The sequence below is a fragment of the Nicotiana tomentosiformis genome, chromosome 1, assembly GCF_000390325.3.
Source record: "Nicotiana tomentosiformis chromosome 1, ASM39032v3, whole genome shotgun sequence".
NCBI lineage: Eukaryota > Viridiplantae > Streptophyta > Magnoliopsida > Solanales > Solanaceae > Nicotiana > Nicotiana tomentosiformis.
Genome location: NC_090812.1, coordinates 122,793,009 through 122,815,573, shown reverse-complemented (window position 1 = coordinate 122,815,573; position 22,565 = coordinate 122,793,009). Strand labels below are relative to the sequence as shown.

Sequence of the window (22,565 nt, the reverse complement as noted above, 5' to 3'; positions counted from 1 at the left end):
TATCGTTTTAGGTTTTACACGTTCCAATTGCTTGGTAGTTGATTGCCATTTTATCAGACCGGGCTTGGGGGATTTCCGCTATATGGCCGGTATTGAACTCTGGTCGACTTTTGCTTGGTAGTTCTTTTAGACCTAGAAATCAACTGGTCATCTTCGACTCTTATTTTGGATTGATATCGATTGTGCACATTGGCCCAAGTAATAGCTGGGTACTCGATCAGATTATGCTTCAGCCGCTGTGAAGCCATCGAGCATCGCTCGTTCAGACCTTGAGTAAAAGCTTGAACAGCCCAATCATCTGCGACTGGTGGCAGATCCATTCGTTCCATTTGAAAACGAGATACGAACTCCCTTAGCATCTCGTTATCCTTTTGTGTTACCTTGAACATGTCCGACTTTCTGGTCTTGACCTTTATTGCTCCAGCATGTGCTTTTACGAAATAATCTAGAAGCATAGCAAAAGAATCAATAGAGTTAGATGGTAAATTATGATATCATACCATTGCCCCCTTTGACAGGGTTTCACCGAATTTTTTTAATAATACGGATTCGATCTCATTATCTTCCAAATCATCGCCCTTGATGGCACACGTGTAAGAAGTGATACGCTCGTTGGGGTCGGTCGTTCCGTTATATTTGAGAATTTCGGGCATACGGAATTTCTTGGGGATTGGTCTTGGGGTCGAACTCGAGGGAAAAGGTATTTGCACGAATTTTTTGGAATCCAACCCTTTTATCATTGGTGGAGCTCCCGGGATCTGATCGACCCTAGAGTTATATGTTTCTACTTTTTTATTATTTTCTTCGACTCGCTTTGCGAGTTCCTCGAGCAATTTAGCAATTTCGGGAGTAGTCCCCGATTCTTGCTCATTTGACTTCACTATGGCTGGCTCCGTTCTGTGGGTGATTTCTCGAAGCGGATTGGGCTCCGACCTGCTTTGTACCTGAGTTTGGCTCTGCAACTAAGTTGTCGCTATTTGCTGGGCTTGTAACATCTCGAAGATCATCCGTAAGCTGACTCCGATCTCCTCCACATTATGGGTGTCTCGAGCTACGGATCGAGTTCCGCCCTAAATATTTTTTTCTGGTTCGGAGCGTTGGTTCGCCTCAAGAGCCACTTGTGAATTGACATCCAGCGGTATGTCGACTCAGATTTCAGGTACTTCGACTCGGGCTTCAGTGACATCGTTAAATGGCCTTCCGGCCCTGGGTATTAAGTTGTTGGTTTCGTCTTAAAGGCCGACTTCGTGGTCGATAGGTAAAGACACCAATCGAGGGTTTGCCATTGCTGATTTGAAGTTGTAAACTGGTGTGTATTGTAGATTTGTATCAAACAACCATTGTTACACTTAGCCCCACGGTGGGCGCCAAACTGTTTACCCGAAAAATTGGATAGAGTTAAATTTGTGTATGGTTCTAAGGATATGTGATATAATTTGATACAAATCGTATAGAGAAATAGAAATACATGTATTTTTGACTATGAGAATGAGAATAGTGAGAAGAAGAAAGAATAAGATAAAGAAAAATAAACACAAGGGGATATCTTTCAATATGAGAAGAAAATATTTTGTTACAATGTGTGGACTCCTGCCGTGCTTACAATGATTCCCCCCTTTATAGTAGATGGATCTTACTTTATTTATAATAAAAAATATATAGTGGATAAATAATCTGAATTGTCTCTTCCTCGATTCCTGCCAAAATTCTCTCCCCTAGTGCGGTTGCAACGGCTCTTGTCTGCGAGCTCGATACTGGCTCGAGCTCGGTATTGGGTCAAGCCCCTGCCTTGGTTTGAGTTTGACTTTCAGGGTGAGTGTCAATCGATCTGTGCATCTCCGATAACTTTCACGTTGCCTTGCGGTTCGATTTGGTTATGGGCTCGATAATGATACCGAGCTGATCTATCGATCGATCTTGGAGCTCGAGGCTTGTTTGTTCTATCCTCGGAACTCATCTGCCGTGTATCGGGCCGATGCCGAGGCTGCTCAAATGGAGGCAAAAGAGGCAGCGGATACTGTCGATACTCGAGCACATTGGGTTGCCGAACTTGCTAAGTGTCGGTCTCGGAGGGAGACCCTCGAGGAGATACATGCTCGAGGTTTCGACCTTGCTGAAGAGATAAAAAGGGCTAAAGAACTTGATGTTGATGCTGAAGCCTTGGCTTCTAATGGCGATGATGATGACGGTAGCAAGAACGGGTCCGAAAATGGGGGGAGCCCGTTGGAGAAGAGACCGCTCTCGATGATAACCCAGAAGCTTAGCCCTTAGCTTCTTCTATGTTGCATTTATTTATGTAAACCATCTTTGTATATCCATACAAATATCTTTTTCTTTTACTGACTTGCTTCGTGAAGATTTCATTCATGCCTTGCGGATGTTTTCATGAGGATTTAGGTGATTTCATCGAATTTGGCCTTCGTAGCCTTTATGGCCGAGTGAGTGTTTGCTTGAGCTCGAAATAAGATAGCCCTTAGGCTTTGATAAATGAGTGATTGATTGTTTCGAACTCAAACTCAAAGTATATTAGCCCGTAGACTTTTATGATCGAGTGAGTGATTGCTCGAACTCGAAGTAAGATAGCCCTTAGGCTTTAATAATTGAGTGAGTGATCCGAACTCGAAGTAATGTAGCCCGTAGGCATAATGGTCGAGTGAGTGCTTGCTCGAACTCGAAATAAAAGTAGCCCATATGTTTAGTAGTCGAGTGAATGATTCGAACTCGAAGTAATGTAGCCCGTAGGCATAATGGTCGAGTGAGTGCTTGCTCGAACTCGAAAGAAAAGTAGCTCGTAGGCTTAGTAGTCGAGTGAATGATTCGAACTCGAAGTAATGTAGCCCGTAGGCGTAATGGTCGGTGAGTGCTTGCTCGAACTCGAAATAAATGTAGCACATAGGTGTTACACCCCATATTTTCGTACGTGAAAGTACGCCATAAATAAATTAATGAAATCTCGGAAATGAGATGTTACATCCCTTATTTTCGTACGATAAAGTTTCGTCGTAAGTTAATCGACGTAAGTTCGAGAATGAGATTATTGTGAGATTATAAGTACTACGTTATTTCAAACAAATGATAAGTTAACTAATCCACTAATTAAACGTACGGAGGCCGAAATCTATTTCGACCGTACACATAAGTGTAATGAACATAGAACATGGACAAGGAATAACATCTTAAACACAAATTTTAGTACATACACAAAGTTTTATACTTTATTGGTTCCGAAATATTAACCACGAGTATGATGAAATGATAAAGGTTATTTTATGCTTAATAAGAGGTACTCCTATTAGATTCGAACCTTAAAAATAAAATTCTCTTGGGCAAAGAACCTCATTAGTAGGTCAATTGGGTTTATTGCACATGTTTCTTTTTAGGGAAAAGGCCCAAAAATGACCTTGTGGTATTCGAAATGGATCAATTATAACCCCGTTTAAACTTGAGTCCACAAATGACCCTGCCGTTATAGAATGGGTGTAATAATGCCCTTGTATTATTTGAAATGGATCAATTATAACCCTCATTTAAATTTGAGCCCGCTAATGACCCTACCGTTAAAGAATGGGTCTAATACTGCTATTTCCCTCAGTTAGTAATGATTAGAAGTGTAAATGGATATTTAAAAATCGACTAAACCGACAGAACCGTACCGTGCCGAACCGATTTTTAGGTTTTTTTTAATAAAATCATAAGTTTTTATATAAACCTATAATTGTACCGATAATTAGGGTAGATTTTTTATTTTATGAAAATAAACCGAAATTTTTTTGAACCGTACCGAATAAATTTACATGTGAATATATGTTCCACATGTAAATATATTCGAACCATACCGAATAAATTTACATGTGAATATATGTTTCACATGTAAATATATCGGACCTATTATTAGACCCAGTATAAATATATGTTTCACATGTAAATTTATTCGGTACGGTTCGATATTTATATATTAAGTTTAAAAATGATAATGGGTCTAATATTTATAAAGAATGGGTCAAATAAGTTTAAAATTTGAGCCCACTAATGACCCTGCCGTTAAAGAATGGGTCTAATATTTATATTTGTAAATAATAATGCATTAATTTAAATAATGTACAAATTTTAATATATTATTATTTTTAAACTTAATATATAAATATATGTTTCACATGTAAATTTATTCGGTAGGTTCGATATTTTTTCGGTTTATTTTTATAAAATAAAAAATCTACCCTAATTATTGGTACAATTATAGGTTTATATAAAAACCTACGGTTTTATTAAAAGAAACCTAAAAATCGGTTCGGCACGGTATGGTTCTGTCGGTTTAGTCGGTTTTTAAATATCCATTTACAGCCCTAATCATTACTAACTGAGGGAAATAGCAGTATTAGACTCATTCTTTAACGGCATGGTCATTAATGAGCTCAAATTTAAACGAGGGTTATAATTGATCCATTTCGAATAACACAAGAGTATTATTAGACTCATTCTATAACGGCAGGGTCATTTGTGGACTCAAGTTTAAACGGGGGTTATAATTGATCTATTTCGAATACCACAAGATCATTTTTGGACCTTTTTCCTTTTCTTTTTTTTTTTATGTCAAATTAATAATGGTGCATGTAAAGGATATAAAATAAAAAGACAATCTTTGAAGGGTCATTTCATAAATTTGAACCATTGTCATTGAGGGTGTTAAATTCCATGTAATGGAAAAAACTAAAAGCAAAATATTTGTTTAAGTTTCTAGCTTTACGTGGTGTTTGCAAAACTTCTGCAAAAATTCGGAGAAGACACTTCCCCCTTTTTCAGCGCACACAACCTGCTCGAGTCTCTAACCATAAGCAGCACATTTATCAGTGACAATTCGATTTTCGATCTGTATATTGTACTAGTAAGTAGCCGCATTTGTTGTTAAAGCACATTTCCATTATTTTATTTTAGTGAATTGCTAAATTCATAGTAGTAAATAACTAATTTAAACCAAGAATTTGAAGGAATAATCAAAAGGAGTTAATACTTAATAGTGTTTCGTTGGTTGTAAGGTCTGCTACATAGTTGCGGAGATAAAATTCTGGTCGTTGGTGAGATTTTGTGTTATGTAGGACTGGTTGGTACATAATTTGGAAAGTGGATACAGGAAAAATGATGTGCCTGAAACAAGAACTTCTGGTTCTTTCTGAATTGGCACGACATAGATCACTGTTACAAATTGGTTGAATTAGGCTCGCAGATTTAGGGATTAAAGTTTCAAGTTTTCAGAACCCCTTAATCATTTTTTTTTATGACTGAGAAATCCATCTGGGGCCAACCCTTAGGACCAACCACCACCTTTGAAACTCGAGGATAGTGGGCGCGCCTAATATATTCTTCAGGAACTCACCTGTTCAAGAAGAGAAATACTGTGGCACGAGCAGAGCTCGAGCTGTACAGCAATGGAGAATGTAGAACAGAGAAGGAATTAGAGAGGAAGGGAGAGAGTTTTATTCATATCAGTCATGAAATGTACAATTGAACAATCAATGAAATACAGCTGATCCCTATTTACATTTTCAGTTCTAAGTTCTAACTTCTTCTTAACAGCTAATAACTTGCCGATGTGGCTAACTACTCCAACTAACTGAACCGCTGCTCCAACTAACCGAGTTGCCTATTGAGTCCCAAATGCTTGTAACACTGCCCCTTTACCCTTCTCTACTTAAATACCAGACTTAGTTCGCATGGTGCAGGGCTCGAACCTGTGACCTAAGTCACAAGTCTCTCAACCTTTTACCACTTGAACTAAGCCCTGGGGGGCAACCCCTTAATCAAATTTACAAATTTACGGAGAAAAAAAGAAGAGTTTTTCCCTTTTTTTCCTTTCTCTCACTTTCTTTTCTTTAAAACGATTTAATGTTTATAAAAGTTGTGCTATTTTACCTATCCACGGATAGTGTCTCATTTGCTTCACAAACTTATTTTGCTCTCTGTACTTTCGCCCTCGACTTATAGCAGTGGATGAAAACAATAATGCAACAGATGATGCGGAGATGGTAGAGAGTTCAAGTGGAAAGGAGTTGACCACAAATTGTGTTGAAGCTGAAGGGCGTTTGAATATGGAACCTTATGTCGGTATGGAATTTGAAGCATATCCCCTTAACCAAATTTGCAGAAAAAGAAAAAAAAGAAGAGTTTTTACCTTTTCCTTTCTTCTGCCACTTTCATTTCTGCAATGCAAATACAGATCTTGAAACGACGATCTATTAAAGTTGTGCTATTGTAGGTAGCAACGGATAGTTTCTGATATTTGTTTCACGATCTTATTCTGCTTCTGTATTTTTCTCGTGTCATGGCAGTGGATGAAAACAATACTACAGCAGATGATGGGGAGATGGTAGAGAGTTCTAGTGGGAAGGAGTTGACCAGAAATGGTGTTGAAGCTGAAGGGCGTCCGAATTTGGAACCTTATGTGGGTATGGAATTTGAATCAGAAGAAGCTGCTAAAGCATACTATAGCACATATGCGACACATTTGGGGTTTGTCATGAGAGTAGATGCATTTCGTCGATCTATGCGTAATGGGGAGTTGGTGTGGCGCCGACTTGTGTGTAATAAAGAGGGTTTCAGTAAAAGTAGACAAAATCAGAATGGACAAAGGAAGTGCAGAGCAATTAGGGAAGGATGTAAGGCAATGATAATAGTGAAGAAAGAACAATCTGGAAAATGGGTTGTTGCTAAATTAGTGAAGGAGCACAATCATCCACTGGTTGTTAAACCTGCTAATACCCGCATAGGTTCGATCTTGTGTCAAACACCGGTAAGTACTTCAAACTAATTGATGAAATTTGGTTGTTGACATATATAAAGACAATTCTCTCTACACAGCTACTTCTCAAGTTCTCTACACACTGTTTTGTATGAAATGCATTTCTCTTTATTGCCATCATTCCTTTCTCTTTTTCTCACATTTATTAGAACAGAAGTCGGCGGTTTACTTTACCGGTTGAGACTTAAGTTGACAACTTCTACTTTCTTGTTCCGCTTTGTTGCTAAAACATAATCACCGCTTCCATGTCTTTCATCTTTGAGTTCTTACCTGATGCCAATAATGATCCTCTTCTACAAATATTTAGTTCACTGCAATTTAGGATGCCTGTTAGTGTGGCATGACTTTCTCCATGGAAAATAAGCTAGTTCTTGCAATGCATTGACTGTTACCCCTTCCTTACTAGATATTCATATTTGCACTAAATTATTGAAGCTATTCAAAGAATGTCTTGTTGGATTCTGTTCGGCAATACTTCTAGCTTTAGGAATTTAGAGAAACTTCTAGTCCAAAATGTTTATCCTGCAAGCAGCTTCCTTGCAATGGAGCACAAAGGGCTTGTTAGTGAAGGAGATATTGCTCTATTGCAATGACATTGTGAAATCTTTTCTCTTATCATATAATAAAAGGCTAAACTACAGGAGAACCAAAAATTTGTTACTGTTTAAAGTCAAACAGAACAGATGTCTATTACCGGTCATGTGATCTAAGATTTCTGAATCAAGAACCAGAGCCAAGGGAAGAAGAATGCATGAGAGACTCAACTCTTATGATCTATTGACCGCTTAGATAATAGGATCTGCGGTGTTCTCGAGGTAGCAAATACACACTTCACGAACTTTGTTGGAAAGTTTTTGGGTGAACAAGGTAATTGTCGGAAAGTTTTTGGGTGAACAAGGTAATTTGAACTTTGCTGTTTTCTTCCTTTGGCTCTGGATTCTTGGTTCAAAACTTCAGGTCACATTACTCTCCAAATATAAGATTCACAAGAATTAAGAAACTTCTTCAGATCTCTTGTACAAGGAGCCTTATTATGTTGTGTTAATCACCACTTCGATAACTCTTTTCTATTGTTTCAATATGATATCCGTGCTTACACAATCCCCAGACTTACATGGCTTCCACCTAAGGCAAGACTGGCCTCCCAACCAAACATTTCTTTTTCTATTTTCAAAAAGTCTTTCAATTCTGTCTGTTTTTGGTGACTGCTAGAGCGACACCACATCTCTTTAGTGTCTATCTTTGTTTGTCCGCCCTCATTCCACCCGATTCTGTTATTAGTACTCAAGACGAACACAATGGTGAAGATCCCCTCTCGAAGTCCTTCGCACATCAGGCTTGAAGTCTCAGCTCCATTAGTCTGTCTATCCCATGCACCATCAAGTCTCAAGGACTCTGATATCAGTCCATGTCAGCTGACATGTTAAGTCAATATTCTGCATCTGTCTGTTCATTTGTCAACTAGGGTATTACAGTTGCAGTACTGTTAGTCAAACAAAGGGTGGTCTACTTAACTGGCACTATATGTCTGCTAGGTAATGTTCCTTTCGTTCAGTGGAGGATGATACATTTGTCTAATGTACATTCTGGGCCCAACATTTGCAACAAGTATGACCCTTTATAAATTGTCTTTAGCTCGAGCTCATGTCCTACCTGGATCCTCACAGGGCCTTATTAACATAGATTATAACCTCGCTTTCAGCCAGTATCTGAGCGCGAATTCCCCTTCCTTTCTGTTGATATAGGCTCAGATAGCTATTGGTTGGACCATAGACAGTGGCGGGAAATATGTGAACGTATGAACCCAATCCATGAAGGATCTATTACAGATACTTTCTTTATCTTAGATCTGATATGTGGCTATCATTTGAGGTTCTGAGGGTAGTGCATAAATCATTGGTGACTAAGCGATCCACTCTCAAATTGTATAAGCTTACTTGATTGATATCTCTTAGTTAGTTGCCTCTTGTCATACATATTCAGCTTAATCAGCTAGATTTATTGATTAATAAGTCTTTATCCCGATAAATTGATCTTTTCGTATTCAACAACTATGCCTCAATCCTAAACTATTTGGAATCATCTATATTGATCCTCTTTATCCATTCTGCTCCATTTGGCTAACTTCATACAAATATTCAATAATTGTCCTTTTAAGACAAAATTAGGAATTCTATAACACTTGACTAATTTTCTTTTGAAAATGTAATCAAAATTTAATTAAAGAATAGCATCCAAAGAGTGCAATGATGAGTAGTATCTACTTCCTGTACATTTTCATTTTCTCACCGGAAGGCTAAAAGACCTAAACATATGTGCTTTAAGTTACAAATATTCTCCTTTTTGTCTTCATAGTATCTCTGATTTCTTGTATTCCATATAGTCCACTATATTGCTGCTGGTTTGGTGTTCCACAATTTTTTGTCGTCCTTCGTTAGTCCTCTTCAATTCCAACAATGCAGCAGGTCTTTAGGAGATTCTGGCTCGCACCATTGAACTTAAAGCAAATTCAAGAGCATGTATCAGATCTGGTTTGTGATTCTGCAATGGATGAATGAGTGTTTTGCGTCTTCATAATCTTCATCACACATTATACATCTGTTGCAAATAGCTATATCTTTTTGTAGATTGTTTTGGGTCCAGCAAGCCTCTCTGGCCACTACCCATGAAAAACATTCTACTTTGTAAGGTGCTTTATTTCTCCATATCGATTTCCATGGCCATACTTCTTGTTGTCTATTTTGAGACAAAACTTGATATCCAGACTTCACTGAGAAAAGGCCACGCCCTTGTTCCTTTCAACTATCCTATCTGGAATTAACTGTTGTACTTGAAAACTCTCTATCATCTGCAAAAAACTACTCATTTCCTCCATTTCCAAATCACTACACCTTCTCAAGGAAATGTTTCATCCTTGGGTACACCGCTAATCTTTTACAGTCGCATTGTGATTATTTACTATGTTGAAAATGGCAGGGAACTGATTTTTGAGGGGCTATGTCCTAATCATCTTTCTTTCAAAAATAAAGTTTTTCTACCATCGTCTACCTTGATGTACATGTGTTCTGAGAATATATTCCATACGTTTCTAACTTTTTCCCAATTCCCAGCTCCATATGAGTGCCTCGATGTTATCGTTATCCAAGAATTTTCTATATTGTACTTCTCTCTAATCATCTGCCTGCACTCATTGCAAAATCTCCATAACCACTTCATAAGAAGACTATTGTTGTGCACCCTTAGATTCTTGACTCCCAAGCCGCCTTCCTTCTTGCCGATGTCACATTCCCACTTAACCAGATCGAAAGACTTTTTGTCATTGTTTCATTGCCACAAAAAATCCCTCCTTAAGTTATCGATTCTCTTCTCCACCTTGTTTGGTAGAGGAAAGAGCAACATAGTAGAAGTCGTTAGTGCGTGCAGAAACTATCAATTAGAAGCAACCTTCCCCCAAGATAAGTATGGTCTTTTCTAATTTGCTAGTCTCTTTTCACACTTTTCAATCACCCCTTCCCAAATATTGTATTCTATGTGAATGGCATCCAAAGGCATACGTTTCAATCACCCCTTTGTTAATGTTGGGCACCTCGTTTACTGAAAGAATCCGACTCTTGGCATAATTTATGTGCGGACCTGATATTGCTTCAAAGAGCAATAAAATTGTCTTCAAATATAGTATTTCTTCTTCACTTGAGTATTTTTAACTTACACTTATAATTCCAAACCAACTAAAAAGACCCCTAGCAGACGTCAGACCTAATGTTGGTGTTCCGACATGACTAAGTTGTAATCTCTCAACTAGTGGCTATCACCCACGTGGCTCCTTTGCTTCTATTTGTTCTTTCCTTAGTCCACATCGATTCTGATATTTTTCCATAGCTTTTCGAAAATGCTGGTATATAAGATTATCCATCCTACTTAATGCACTTAAAAATAGCAGAAATTTCGTGGCAAAATCGCTGAACCCTTTTGGGCTGGTAGGCTAAAGGCTTGGCTTTGTATAATCGCTCTGTCTTCCTTATTTTATACTGTGAAAGTCACACAGCTGGAATAATTTAATACTGATATCTGCATATTGTGCGTGTATGGTTTTCCACATGTGGTAACTGCTCTCTTTGGAATAATGAATGCATATGGTCAACTGGTGTCAGAGGGGCTCTTTCGCTGTGTGAATAAATAGAGCATTAGTTTGTTATACGTTTAATTTGCAGAATGTAAATTGAACCAAAAAAAAATGTGTGCAGTACTGCAGTCGCAGAAACCCAATGGACACATGAATTGCAGTTAAAATGGCAAAGATGTGTTGCAAATTTCTTCTAATATTTCCATTAGTGATTTATCACTGCTTTAAGGGTTGTTGCTAAATTCTTCTAAGATTCTATTAGTGCTTTGTCATTGCTTCCCCCTGCCCTCCGCTCTTTCCTATTAGGCAATATCATCTTCTTTAGAAGAAAAAACAGTTTGATTGTGTGATGTGCCTGTGCTGTTCCTGATATTCGGTGGACCAATTTCAGGATGATAAAGATGTGAAGATCCGGGAATTAACAGCAGAGTTACAGAAGGAGCGTAAAAGATCTGCTGTTTTGCAAGAGCAGCTAGCTATGGTTTTGAAAGATATGGAGGATCACTCAGATCAACTATCAAAGAACATTAACGACATTGTTAAAACTGTGAAAGAATTGGAATCAAGAAAAATTGTCTCTCCAAATGGCGGATAGCTTCTGTAGCCTCTTTTCCTTTCTTTCCTTTTTTTCTTTGGGAAATAGTAACATAGGCCCGTAAATCATTCGAAAGTCTAAGTTAAATCTTTTGTACTACTTTAGTCCGAAACGAAATACTTATACTCCTACTTAGTTGTTGTAAAGTTCCCTTTGTCATTTACTACTAGGAAGGAGTCAAGTTCAAGGACATGTTGCCATTTAAGGGTATAATCTAGAGGTCAATAAAGTGACAAAAATGTCAGGTGATTCTTCCTATCTTTCGAAGTCGTGTTTTGCTTATATATGTTGGGAGTTTTATTTGGTACGTAAAAATAAGTATCTCTACTAAGTGGCATTTATGTGAGAAATTATCTATGTTTTTTTTAAGTGAACTCTGTTGGGATTGGAGGTTGGTGTATGGGAAATGGAGGGAAGAAATGTGAAGGGAAACTGAGTTGTTCCCTTATGCCTTGGAAACGAGCAATTGTCCCTCATTGGTAGTGAAAAGAAAAGAGAATGTGCTTATATTAAGAAAGGACTTCCCTTGGTGTTAAAAGGGTTGGAAAGAAGGTAAGCCTCGCGCCGTCGTCGTCGCTCGGCTTCGATCAAAGATCGATTGATTGATTAATTCCAATATTTAACTATCAAACATCAACCCGAAATAACCCAGGATCTGCGCGGCCCGATCCATTTCTTTCCCGGGATAATTTTAAATATTCCCGCATATTCCAACAGCCATGGCTGTTTCTTAAAGGTTGCAAACTTTCAGAAACAATGCCAGAAAATGGCTATAAATTCGCTTTGATTCAAGATTTTTTCCTTACGAAATTTTCTGAACTTCAAACTTCTTCTTCTGCACAAATAAAATCCAGTGTGATTTACATCCATTGAGTTATTCGCAGTTCATCAGCGTTTTAGGTACCGATATTCCGGTGAGTCAAATCGTTCTATCCTGGGAGGATAATATTCCAACACCTCGGGTACTTGAGGGAAATAATTTCTTTAGTGGGCTCAATTTCATTCCAAGATATATTTTCAGATTCTGGTTTCTGATTATTTCCAGTTTCTGCTTTACTTCTGTTTTTTCCTGTTTCTGCTTTTGCTACAGGAAATTTACTGTTTCATAATATTATAGTTAATGCAGACTAATAACAATTTTAAGGAAATTAATTTTATACTTTAATCTGTATTCTGATTCTGGAGATTAAAACATTTGTGGTTTTCTACTCCTTGTGAATTTTTCTGTTTCTAATTTGAAGATATAAAAACCTCATCGGAGTATTAAAGTTCATAATTCAGAAACGATTTGAAGAACATAAAAAATTCATCTTTTTCTTGTGAAACAGTATATAACAACTTCTATTTTGTTTATTAAAAGTACTGTTTATTATTAATTATAGTAATATTTACTGTTTTATTTTTCTGCCATTAATTAAACTATTCTGTTGTTGTTTGTCAACTATTGACAGTGAGAAATGGCAATTGAAATTGAAATTCCTTCTGCGATTGTTGTGGCAACGACAATAGCCTCGTCAAGCTGAACTGTTGTGCCACCGGCGGAAAAATACAAGTGTGCTGAAAGGAATTCAAATGCTTTAGACTTAATTCATATTGACATTTGTAATATGAAGTCAACACCATCTCGTGGCGGGAAAAAAGTATTTTATAACTTTATTGACGATTATACTCGATATTGTTATGTTTATTTACTTAATAGTAAGGATGAAACCCTTATTACTGAAGGTATGGAGAGGTATGTCCACCATCTCTAACTAATTCATGGTTATTATTTATGTATGAAATATGTGTTAGGACTTATGGGATGGTGATTGGAAGCCACAAATGCCTAACCTAGGTTGTGCTGGTATTGTAGAGATTATAAAATAAATTAATTGATAAGATTTATGGGTTGGAAGTGAATTGTTGGGCATGCATGTGCTAATGGAAGTTGTGGATGGCCTAGAGACGATTGTGAGGTGAATCATTGGTGTGAAAGGTGGTTGTTAGGTGAAGAAATTCCATTGGAGGAGGTTGTAGAAAGATATGCACACTAGATATTTGATAAAAAATTTAAATGACTTAAAGTATAGAAATCTTGCTAATATTGGTTCAATTGTGTTGCATTGTTGTAGATTGAAGTTGTTTAGTATGGTGGAACATCATTGTATTATTAAGGGGCGAATTTTAGGTATGTTGGCTAAACTCCTCTTTTAGAATTGAACCCCACAATGGCCTTGTAAGTCCCGTGTTGCTCATTATAAATTAATTATTCCGAATAAGCCTTGTGTCAAGAGATATATGCGCTCAATTTTTATTCCAAATATACTTGTTATGTTGAGTTACTATTTGAGAAGGTGATTAAGCGTTGGTTGTGGGTTAATATATTATGATTTGAAAACGTGATTCTAATGAAAACTAGCATGTCGAATTGTGTAAGAAATCACATGTGCTTAACACCTTTAATTTGGTTAGTTGCTCAAATGTGTATTTAAAGTCTTGAGTAGAAATGCCTTGTTGTTGACAATCTATAAGGATGCTTGAAAATGAAGGAAATAATTTGGAGATATAAGGTGTGGCCAACATGCCAAGAATGAAAGTTATACTTGTGGCCAATGGTTCCGAGAAAATAAAATGATGTGAGAAAGGTTATGAAATAGGCCTTAATCCAACTGTTCCAAATTGACTTCCAAAATAGATGTGCCTAAAAGCTTATGTGTTCAGGTCATGCCCAAATGTGGCCGTCTTAATTAATTCTATATCTTGTAAGTATTTTCAAAGTGTTTTGAGATCTTATATATATATTCATAAGTTGAAATGGTGTATTGCCCTTTTTGGGAAAAAGTATTTCAAGAATGAGTGATGTATTAAAGATTTTCTATTGTGACTTAATTATGTTATACCTCCTTCTTGGGAAGAAAACCTTGTATGAAATCAATGTAATCAAACACTTATTTCTCATATGATGAAACCTTATGAACCTACTCTTTCTAAGGCCAAACGTGCCAAACAATTGATTGGAAGAGAACCCCTTTTTACAAACTATTATCGTTTTGGGAATTTAGAGTTGTGGTATTGTGATTATACCTCCACCCACATATATTGGGGTGAGGCGGCGGGGCCGTTTTGTTTAGAGATTGTAGTATTGTGATACACCTTCACCCGCATATATTGGCGTAAGGAGGCAGGTCTGCTTTGTATAGAGATTGTGGTATTGTGATAGACCTCCACCCGCATATATTGGGGTGAGGCGGCAGGGCCGCTTTGTGCAGAGATTGTGATACACCTCTACCCGTATATATTGGGGTGAGATGGTAGGGCCGCTTCGTGTAGGAATTGTGGTATTGTGAAACACCTCCACCCACATACATTGGGGTGAGGCGGCAGGGCCGCTTTGTGTAGCGTTGAGGGTATCATGATTTCACCTCCACCCGCATACATTGGGGTGAGGCGCCAGGGCCGCTTTGTGTAAAGGTAGTGGTAGAGGATCCCCGACTTAAGAATTTATAAATGTTATTGAAAGCTTTTAATAAATTTGTTGTGGCTTTAACGGCTAACTAAACCTTTTATTGTTACCATGATTCATCATATTCATATTGTATTTCTAAGTCCTTGAATAGGTGTTTTGGTTTTCTAGTACTATTCTATATGTACTAACGTCCCATTTTGCCGGGGCCGCTACATCTTCAATGGATGCATGTGGTTCGTCAGCGGGCGGTTTTGATCCTCGTTAGTAGTTACTCTCTATTCAGCAGATTTTGGCGAGCCCTACTCTATTCCAAGTTTCATGTCATTTGACGTTGTACTTTATGTTTTGAGGTAGAATTGTGGCCTTGTCGCCGGCACTTCCATTCTTTTTTTCTGTTGTACTTAGAGGCTCCGTAGACAGGTTGTGGGTGGTATTCGATGTTAGAAATTAAACTATAAATATTGGTATTTGGCAAACATGTTTTTCATTACATCTATAAACTTGTAATATTTTGGGAATCATAAATGAATATCCTTTGAGTAATGGAAAAAGAATGAGGAATATTTGATTTTTTCTCATGTCTATCACCTGTATTGATTCTTATATTGTTAATGGGTAAGGTTGGGTAGAAGGCATCTAGTAGGCTTGCTCGACCGGGGTATCTCGGTTGAGCGTCGGTCGCGCTCCCGAGGTCGGGGCGTGACAATTGCGAAAAGAAAAAAATCAAACATTAAAGGAAATGATGAATTCTTTATTAATAAGTTCCGGCTAACCGCAAAGTTTGTAGGGGAAGCTATCCTTATAGCTAACTAAATACTCAACAGAGTACACCACAGCAAAACACAATCTATTCCATATGAAAAATAAAAAGAAAAAAAACCTAACTTGAAATATTTCAAAGTGTGGGAGTGTTTAGCAAGGTACAAGTACCTTTACTCAAAAGGGTAAAAATCGGACCAAAAAATGTGGATTGTGTTTTTATTGGATATGCTACAAACTGTAAAGCATGTCGGTTTTTGGTTCATAAATCTGATAACCCCGAAATTCATGTTAATACGGTAATTGAATAAGAAAATGTTGAATTCTTTAAAAATATTTATCCGTATAAAAATGAATGCGAGTCGTCAAGTGAAAGATCTAAACGACCACATGAAGAACTAAAGGAAAATACTCCAAGTGAATAGGATCTAAGGCGTAGCAAACGTCAAAGAACATCTACTTCCTTTGGACCAGATTTTGTGACATTCTTGCTTGAAAATGAGCCTCAAACTTTCAAAGCAGTTATGTCATCTTCTGATTCAGCATTTTGGAAAGACGTAGTCAATAGTGAGATTCAATCGATTTTAGATAACCATACATGGGAATTGGTTGATCTTACTCCAGGAAATAAGCCTTTAGATTCGAAATGGATCTTTAAGAGGAAAATGAAAGTTGATGGCACTATTGACAAATATAAGGCAAGACTTGTTGTCAAAATATTATAGACAAAAGGAAGGCTTTAATTACTTTGACACTTAATCGCCAGTAACGAGGATAACATCTATTAGTGTGTTAGTAGCATTGGCAATCGTGCATGGTCTTGAAATTCATCAAATGGATGTTAAAACAGCTTTCTTAAATGGAAATTTGGAGGAAGAAATTTACATGAAACAACCTGGGGGTTTGTGGTTCCTAGTAAAGAAAAGAAAGTGTGCAAATTTGTTAAGTTGCTTTATGGACTTAAACAAGCACCCAAACAATGGCATGCTAAATTTGATCAAACAATGTTGGCAAATGGTTTTAAAATCAACGAGTGCGACAAATGTGTTTACATTAAAAACACTCCAGGTCATGAATTCATTGTTTGTTTATATGTTGATGGCATGTTGATAATGAGCAAAGATATGGCAGATATAAATGCTATTAAGCACATGCTGGCTAGCAAATTTGACATGAAAGACTTAGGAGTTGTTGATGTGATCTTAGGAATCAGAACTCACAAGACTCCACAAGGTCTAGCATTATCACAGTCTCACTACATTGAAAGGTACTTGACAAGTTCAAGTATTTGGATTTCAAGATTGCCAAGACTCCAATTGACGTGAGTAATGCACTTTAAAAGAATGAAAGTAAAAGTGACTCACAATTGGACTATGCAAGAGTATTGGGAAGTTTGATGTATATCATGAATTGTACGTGACCAGATATAGCATGTGCTATTATAAAACTGAGTCGGTTTACAAGTTCTCAATCAATTACATTGGATGGTAATGAAACGAGTTTTGGGGTATCTGAAACATACCCAAGACTATGCTCTGAACAAATATCCCTCCGTGATTGAGGGACATAGTGATGCAAATTGGATTACCGGATCATCTGAAGTTAAATCCACGAGTGGATATATTTTCACAACTGGGGGTGGAGTAATGTCTTGGAAATCATCCAAACATACGTAAGTCGCCTGTTCTACGATGGAATCTGAATTCATAGCTTTAGACAAGGCCGGTGAAGAAGCTGAATGGCTCCGGAATTTCTTGGAAGATATTCCATTTTGGCCCAAACCTTTGGCACCTATATGTATACATTGTGATAGTCAAGCAGCAATATGTATGGCAGGGAGCGTTATGTATAACGGAAAATCTCGTCACATACGGCGGAGATACAATACCGTTAGACAACTACTCTCTAGTGGTGTTATCACGATTGAAGTCAAGAGATAACGTGTCGGGCCCACTTACAAAAGGCCTATCTAGAGAGTTAGTTGGAAGATCATCGAAGGGAATGGGGTTAAGACCTAGGAAGAGTCATCATGGCGGTAACTCTACCTAGCAGACTGGAGATCCCAAGAGTTAGGTTCAAAGAGATCAAACAAAGTTATGAATGGCGGTTCAACATTGTCAAATAACTCAACCCATTCTCGTGATGAAGACAATGTTCAGAAATCAGAGTAAAGCATTAAGGATTTTTGATGAGTCAATAAAGCTTAAAGCTTCTTAATGATTTGCTAAGTCTGGCAGGAAATGACCAGATAGTGTGTCTATAGGACTACACGTTTAGAAATCACCTATGTGGGTGCGAAGTGTAAGCCGCTTCAAGGGAAATGAAAGTAAATGCCTATTCTCTATGCACTCATGAAATCAGGCGATGTTCATGGCTGAAACGAACACAACCATAAGAATCATAGATGGTTAAGGGCTAATTGTGTGACTTATGTTGTCTAGGTATATGACAAAGCTCGGCGGTTCAAAGATATCAAATCTAACGATTAACCGAGTATATCCGATATAAGTTCACTACAGAAAGTTCGAAGGCTTGCTCGGCTCGGCTTCAGCTTCGATCAAAGATTGATTGATTAATCTTTTTGGATAAATTTTTTTTTAATTATTTAATTAATTAATTTAATTATTAAATCCAATATTTAATTAGCAAAAGTCAACCTGAAATAACCCAGGATCCACGCGCGTGACCCGTGACCCGGTCCATTTCTTTTTCGGATAATTTTAAATATCCACGCTTGTTCAAACATCCATGGTTGTTTCTGAAAGGTTGCAAACTTTTAGAAACAGTGGCAGAAAATGGCTATAAATTTGCTAACACCTCGGATATTTGATGGGAATAATTTCTTCAGTGGGCTCGATTTCATTCCAAGATATATTTTTAGATTCTATTTCTGATTATTTCCAGTTTCTGCTTTACTTATGTTTTTTTTTCCCTGTTTTTGTTTTTGCTATAGAAAATTTACTGTTTCATAATATTATAGTTAATACAGATTAATAACAAACTCAAATTAAAGACAAAATTGAGTTAACTCTAATAAAGTAGTATCTTTCCGTCCCAATTTATGTAACACATTTTGCTTTCTGAGATTCAAAATTTTTAATTATAATAGTTTATTTGAACATAGAATTTTAAGTTTTTCAAAATAAAATTTAGATATTTAAAAATAACGTAAAAAATAATAATTGCGGTCAATTTGACTCTCGAAATCTAAATACCGTCTAAACCTATTACATGGATAATTAAACCAAAAATCAGAAAATTGCTCTCTCACCGATGTATAAATTCGAATGTATTACATCGCCTTTAAGGGGTCACATATGAATATTTGGAAGCAGCAGATAAACGAAAAAAACAAAAGAAAAAGTCACTGTAGCGGCACATGACCTCGATGATGTCGTAGGTAAAGCAATTTCTCTCTCTTTCCTCTTCTTATCATTCATCGTTTTAGTCGAAAGAGTTGGTTAGCACTTCAGAAGTTGAATTGAGTTTCTTTTTTCACTCTGTGGACGCCAATTCTTGAAACATTATAGACCCACAAACTCCTTTCTTGCTCCTGTGTTCTTAATTAGATTTAGAGACCCAACAACCCCCCCTGATCAGTCAGTAAATAATGAAGCTGGAATCTTTTGGATATCCAAGTAAATAGGGTTTACTTTGTCCACTTATCATTTTTTTTCAGTCGAGTCCTTATTTTGTTAGCTTGAGCTTGAATAATCCCCAGATTGATATAGGAGGAATATTTTAGTTTTATGACTCCTTTTTAGAATCTTTTGTGGATGTATTAGGCTTTGTTGCTACAGTTAAAATTTAGCTCAAGAAACTCAACTAGGTGGACTTGGAGGTATTTTACTTGGTTGAGGTGAGAATGGTGTGAATTAATGAGTTGTTGTAATTGTGTGTATTGACCATCTTAAAAGGGAAAATGGACGGTTCTGTGCTGGCATCTTTTTCCCCTTTAATGAATAAGAATGTGAATATTATGCAAGCTTGTGTTTGGAGAAAACTTTTGAGTTTGTTTTTCTTGTAACAATTGTGCTCTGAGTTGAGCTTTTAGCTTTCAGTGACCTAATTTTGATGCATTTTCCTACTTCTTTGCTTGTTTAATTTGATTAATGAAGGGAAACAGCAAAAGTAGAACAATGCATATATTGCTTTTGTTCAGTTCAAGCTTTTGATATCTGACGGCAGGACCCCGTAGGATAACCATATGAATCTATTCAAGAAACTTTTGTGCGTGGTGGTTATTTCCTAATCAATTTTAATACAATTATCATGTGTGCACACTACTTCCTCCTTGTACTTGACTTGATTATCAGTAATACCCTGAAACGCTTCTAGAAAGTGTATGTGAAGGAGTATGATCATCATTAGATTTTTGTCATGTCTGATAGGCAATCCTTGTTACTTGAATCCTTCTTAGTTAGTCCTCAAGTTTCAGAAAACAGGAATGACAGCTTGATGGATGATGCATATCAGATATATTTTCCTCATTTCACGTACTATTTGATTCTCCAAGAGCATAAAATGCTTTATTTTGCAATTTCTTTTCCTTGTTGTTTTCTACGTCTGTGGTCAAAATGGTGCACCATGAGTCCATGAGATTGTTTCTGTTTATACTTATTTCCATTTTGTGCTTTCCTCTTGATTCCTTTTTCTGCTCCAAATATGCAGGAATGATGGATTATGGGCTTTTATAAGTCTGATGTGGCAATGGGGAGCCCATCTAGCCCTGCATTTGGTTTGGATGAAAGAAAAGATTTTCCACCAGTTGAGAGCAATGATGATCATGGTTATTTTGACGAAGAGCTCACAACAGACATGGATATGTATGTCGCTGAAGATGATAAATGCTTAAGGCATTCAAATGGAGAACAAACATCAAGTGACAATGCTATTGAGCCACAGATTGGCATGGAATTCAACTCCAGAGATGATGCTAGAGACTTTTACATGTCATATGGCAGGCGGATAGGCTTTACCGTGCGGATTCATCATAATCGGCGGTCTCGGATCAATAATGTGGTTATTGGACAGGATTTTGTCTGCTCGAAAGAAGGTTTTCGTGAGAAAAAATATATTCATAGGAAAGATAGAGTTCTTCCTCCGCCACCTGCAACTCGAGAAGGCTGTCCTGCCATTCTGAGAGTAGCTTTAAGGGAAAGCAAGTGGGTTGTCACAAAATTTGTAAAAGAGCATAATCACGCTTTAATGTCGCCGAGTAAAGTTCCGTGGCGAGGATCTACAAGAAAATTGGTCAGTCAGGTAAATGTTAATAAGCAACTAGGCATTCAACAGAATTACGTATGATGCATTTGACAAGTTACGGTTCTACTTATGAATGTCAATACACATACTAAGTTGACTGACAGCAGACCAGTTTCCCACGGAATTGACATTTGAGTTCATGTACTACAGCAAGCATACTTACATATACTTCTGTTATATATGTTTGAAAGAGGGAGAATGACTCGATTGGCAGGCCAATTTATCTGTGGTCTATTTTGTTTTTGCAACAAGGAAATGCACTATACTACAACAACAACAACAACAACATGCCCAGTGAATTCCCACAAGTGGGGTCTTGGGAGGGTAAGATGTATGCAGCCTTACCCCTACCCTGGAAGGGCAGAGAGACCATTTCCGATAAGGAAATGCACTATGTTGGAACTTAATCATTCTGCTATTGCCCCTACTCAAAGCTGTTGAAAAATCTTTTGCCTAAGATGATCTCTTTATTTCTGTGGAAGAATTCACCACACGTGATCTTATATATAATTTTTTCTTCAGTGACTTACGATTTTGCTTGTTTTAGGATGAGAAGGATCAAAGAATTCGAGAGCTGACCCTTGAACTTTATAATGAGAGGCAGCGATGTAAGCGGAGGTGTGCAGCTTACCAAGAACAACTACAAACATTGTTGAAATTCATTGAGGATCACACTGATCATTTATCAAGAAGTGTTGAAGAAGCAGTCCAGCGAGTGAAAGAACTTGAGAATGAACAGCTAGAGGAATCAGATTAGCATACCAATAGTTTGTACACATTTTTTTCTCTCTCTGATTCTAACTTGTTACTCTAGGACAAATAGGAGTTATTTTGATCTGGGGTTGAGCTACTTGAATGTAAGGGCCCAAGAAACTCCGTATTGTATCATCATTTGCAGGAATTCAGTTGTAATTGAATAAATAAAGTAGCCTTAAAGACAAAGACGTTTTCATCTGTTCATCAAGTTCTTGGGACATGCTAAAGCCTAATAGATTAAGACTAGGGGGAAACGAAAAGAAATAAAGGGTGTGTTTGGTATGGAGGAAAATGTTTTCTTAGAAAATGTTTTCATGAAAAATGAGTGTTGTTATCACTTATTTTCCCTTGTTTGGTTGGTGAGGGAAAACCTTTTTGCGAAAAATATTTTCTAGTGTTTGGTTAGAGAGTAGAAAATATTTTTAGAAAAATAATTTTTTATACTACTCACCTCACCATCTCCCCTTCCCCAAGTCCCTATGTTTCCTGTGCTCTCCCCCCAAATATCTAATATTTTCATGACTCTATTTTCTTCAAGAATTTAATTATTCTTTTAAAAATTCACACAAACCCAAAGGAATTAATGTGTTGCTTTACTATTTTACGCAAAAAACAACGTTGAACTTGTGCTCCAGAACTAAAAAAATTACTCTTTTTTGGTTGAAAAAGAATATACTATTTCTACAACATAAAAATAAAGTATTCATTTTGTTAAAATAAAAAAAAATATTTTTTCTACATCATGAAAAAAAATTACTTATTTTGTTGAAATAAAAGAATACTTTTTGCTACATCATTTTGTTGAAATGAAAAAAAATATATTTTC

General features: G+C 37.0%; 2 protein-coding genes across 6 annotated transcripts; both read left to right on the top strand.

Moving 5' to 3' along the window:
* The first annotated feature begins 4,715 nt into the window (after nt 1–4,715).
* Nucleotides 4,716–11,774, top strand: LOC104112361 (protein FAR1-RELATED SEQUENCE 5). Of its 3 annotated transcripts, none has more exons than XM_009622251.4 (4): nt 4,716–4,882; nt 6,007–6,099; nt 6,324–6,784; nt 11,308–11,774. In XM_009622251.4, exons 2-4 carry the CDS (start codon nt 6,018–6,020, stop codon nt 11,509–11,511), a joined length of 747 nt encoding a protein of 248 aa, XP_009620546.1. In that variant the 5' UTR covers nt 4,716–4,882; nt 6,007–6,017; the 3' UTR covers nt 11,512–11,774. The 3 variants fall into 3 exon arrangements, with proteins under 3 accessions (XP_009620546.1, XP_009620545.1, XP_009620544.1); XM_009622250.4 differs by having other exon boundaries at nt 5,980–6,099; nt 11,308–11,698; XM_009622249.4 differs by having other exon boundaries at nt 4,745–4,882; nt 5,983–6,099; nt 11,308–11,698.
* Nucleotides 11,775–18,995: 7,221 nt separating this feature from the next.
* On the top strand, nt 18,996–21,925 carry LOC104112360 (protein FAR1-RELATED SEQUENCE 2-like). Of its 3 annotated transcripts, none has more exons than XM_009622247.4 (3): nt 18,996–19,118; nt 20,390–20,980; nt 21,531–21,925. In XM_009622247.4, exons 2-3 carry the CDS (start codon nt 20,402–20,404, stop codon nt 21,738–21,740), a joined length of 789 nt encoding a protein of 262 aa, XP_009620542.1. In that variant the 5' UTR covers nt 18,996–19,118; nt 20,390–20,401; the 3' UTR covers nt 21,741–21,925. The 3 variants fall into 3 exon arrangements, with proteins under 3 accessions (XP_009620542.1, XP_009620541.1, XP_009620543.1); XM_009622246.4 differs by lacking the exon at nt 18,996–19,118 and adding an exon at nt 19,131–19,577; XM_009622248.4 differs by lacking the exon at nt 18,996–19,118 and adding an exon at nt 19,140–19,356.
* Nucleotides 21,926–22,565: the final 640 nt, after the last annotated feature.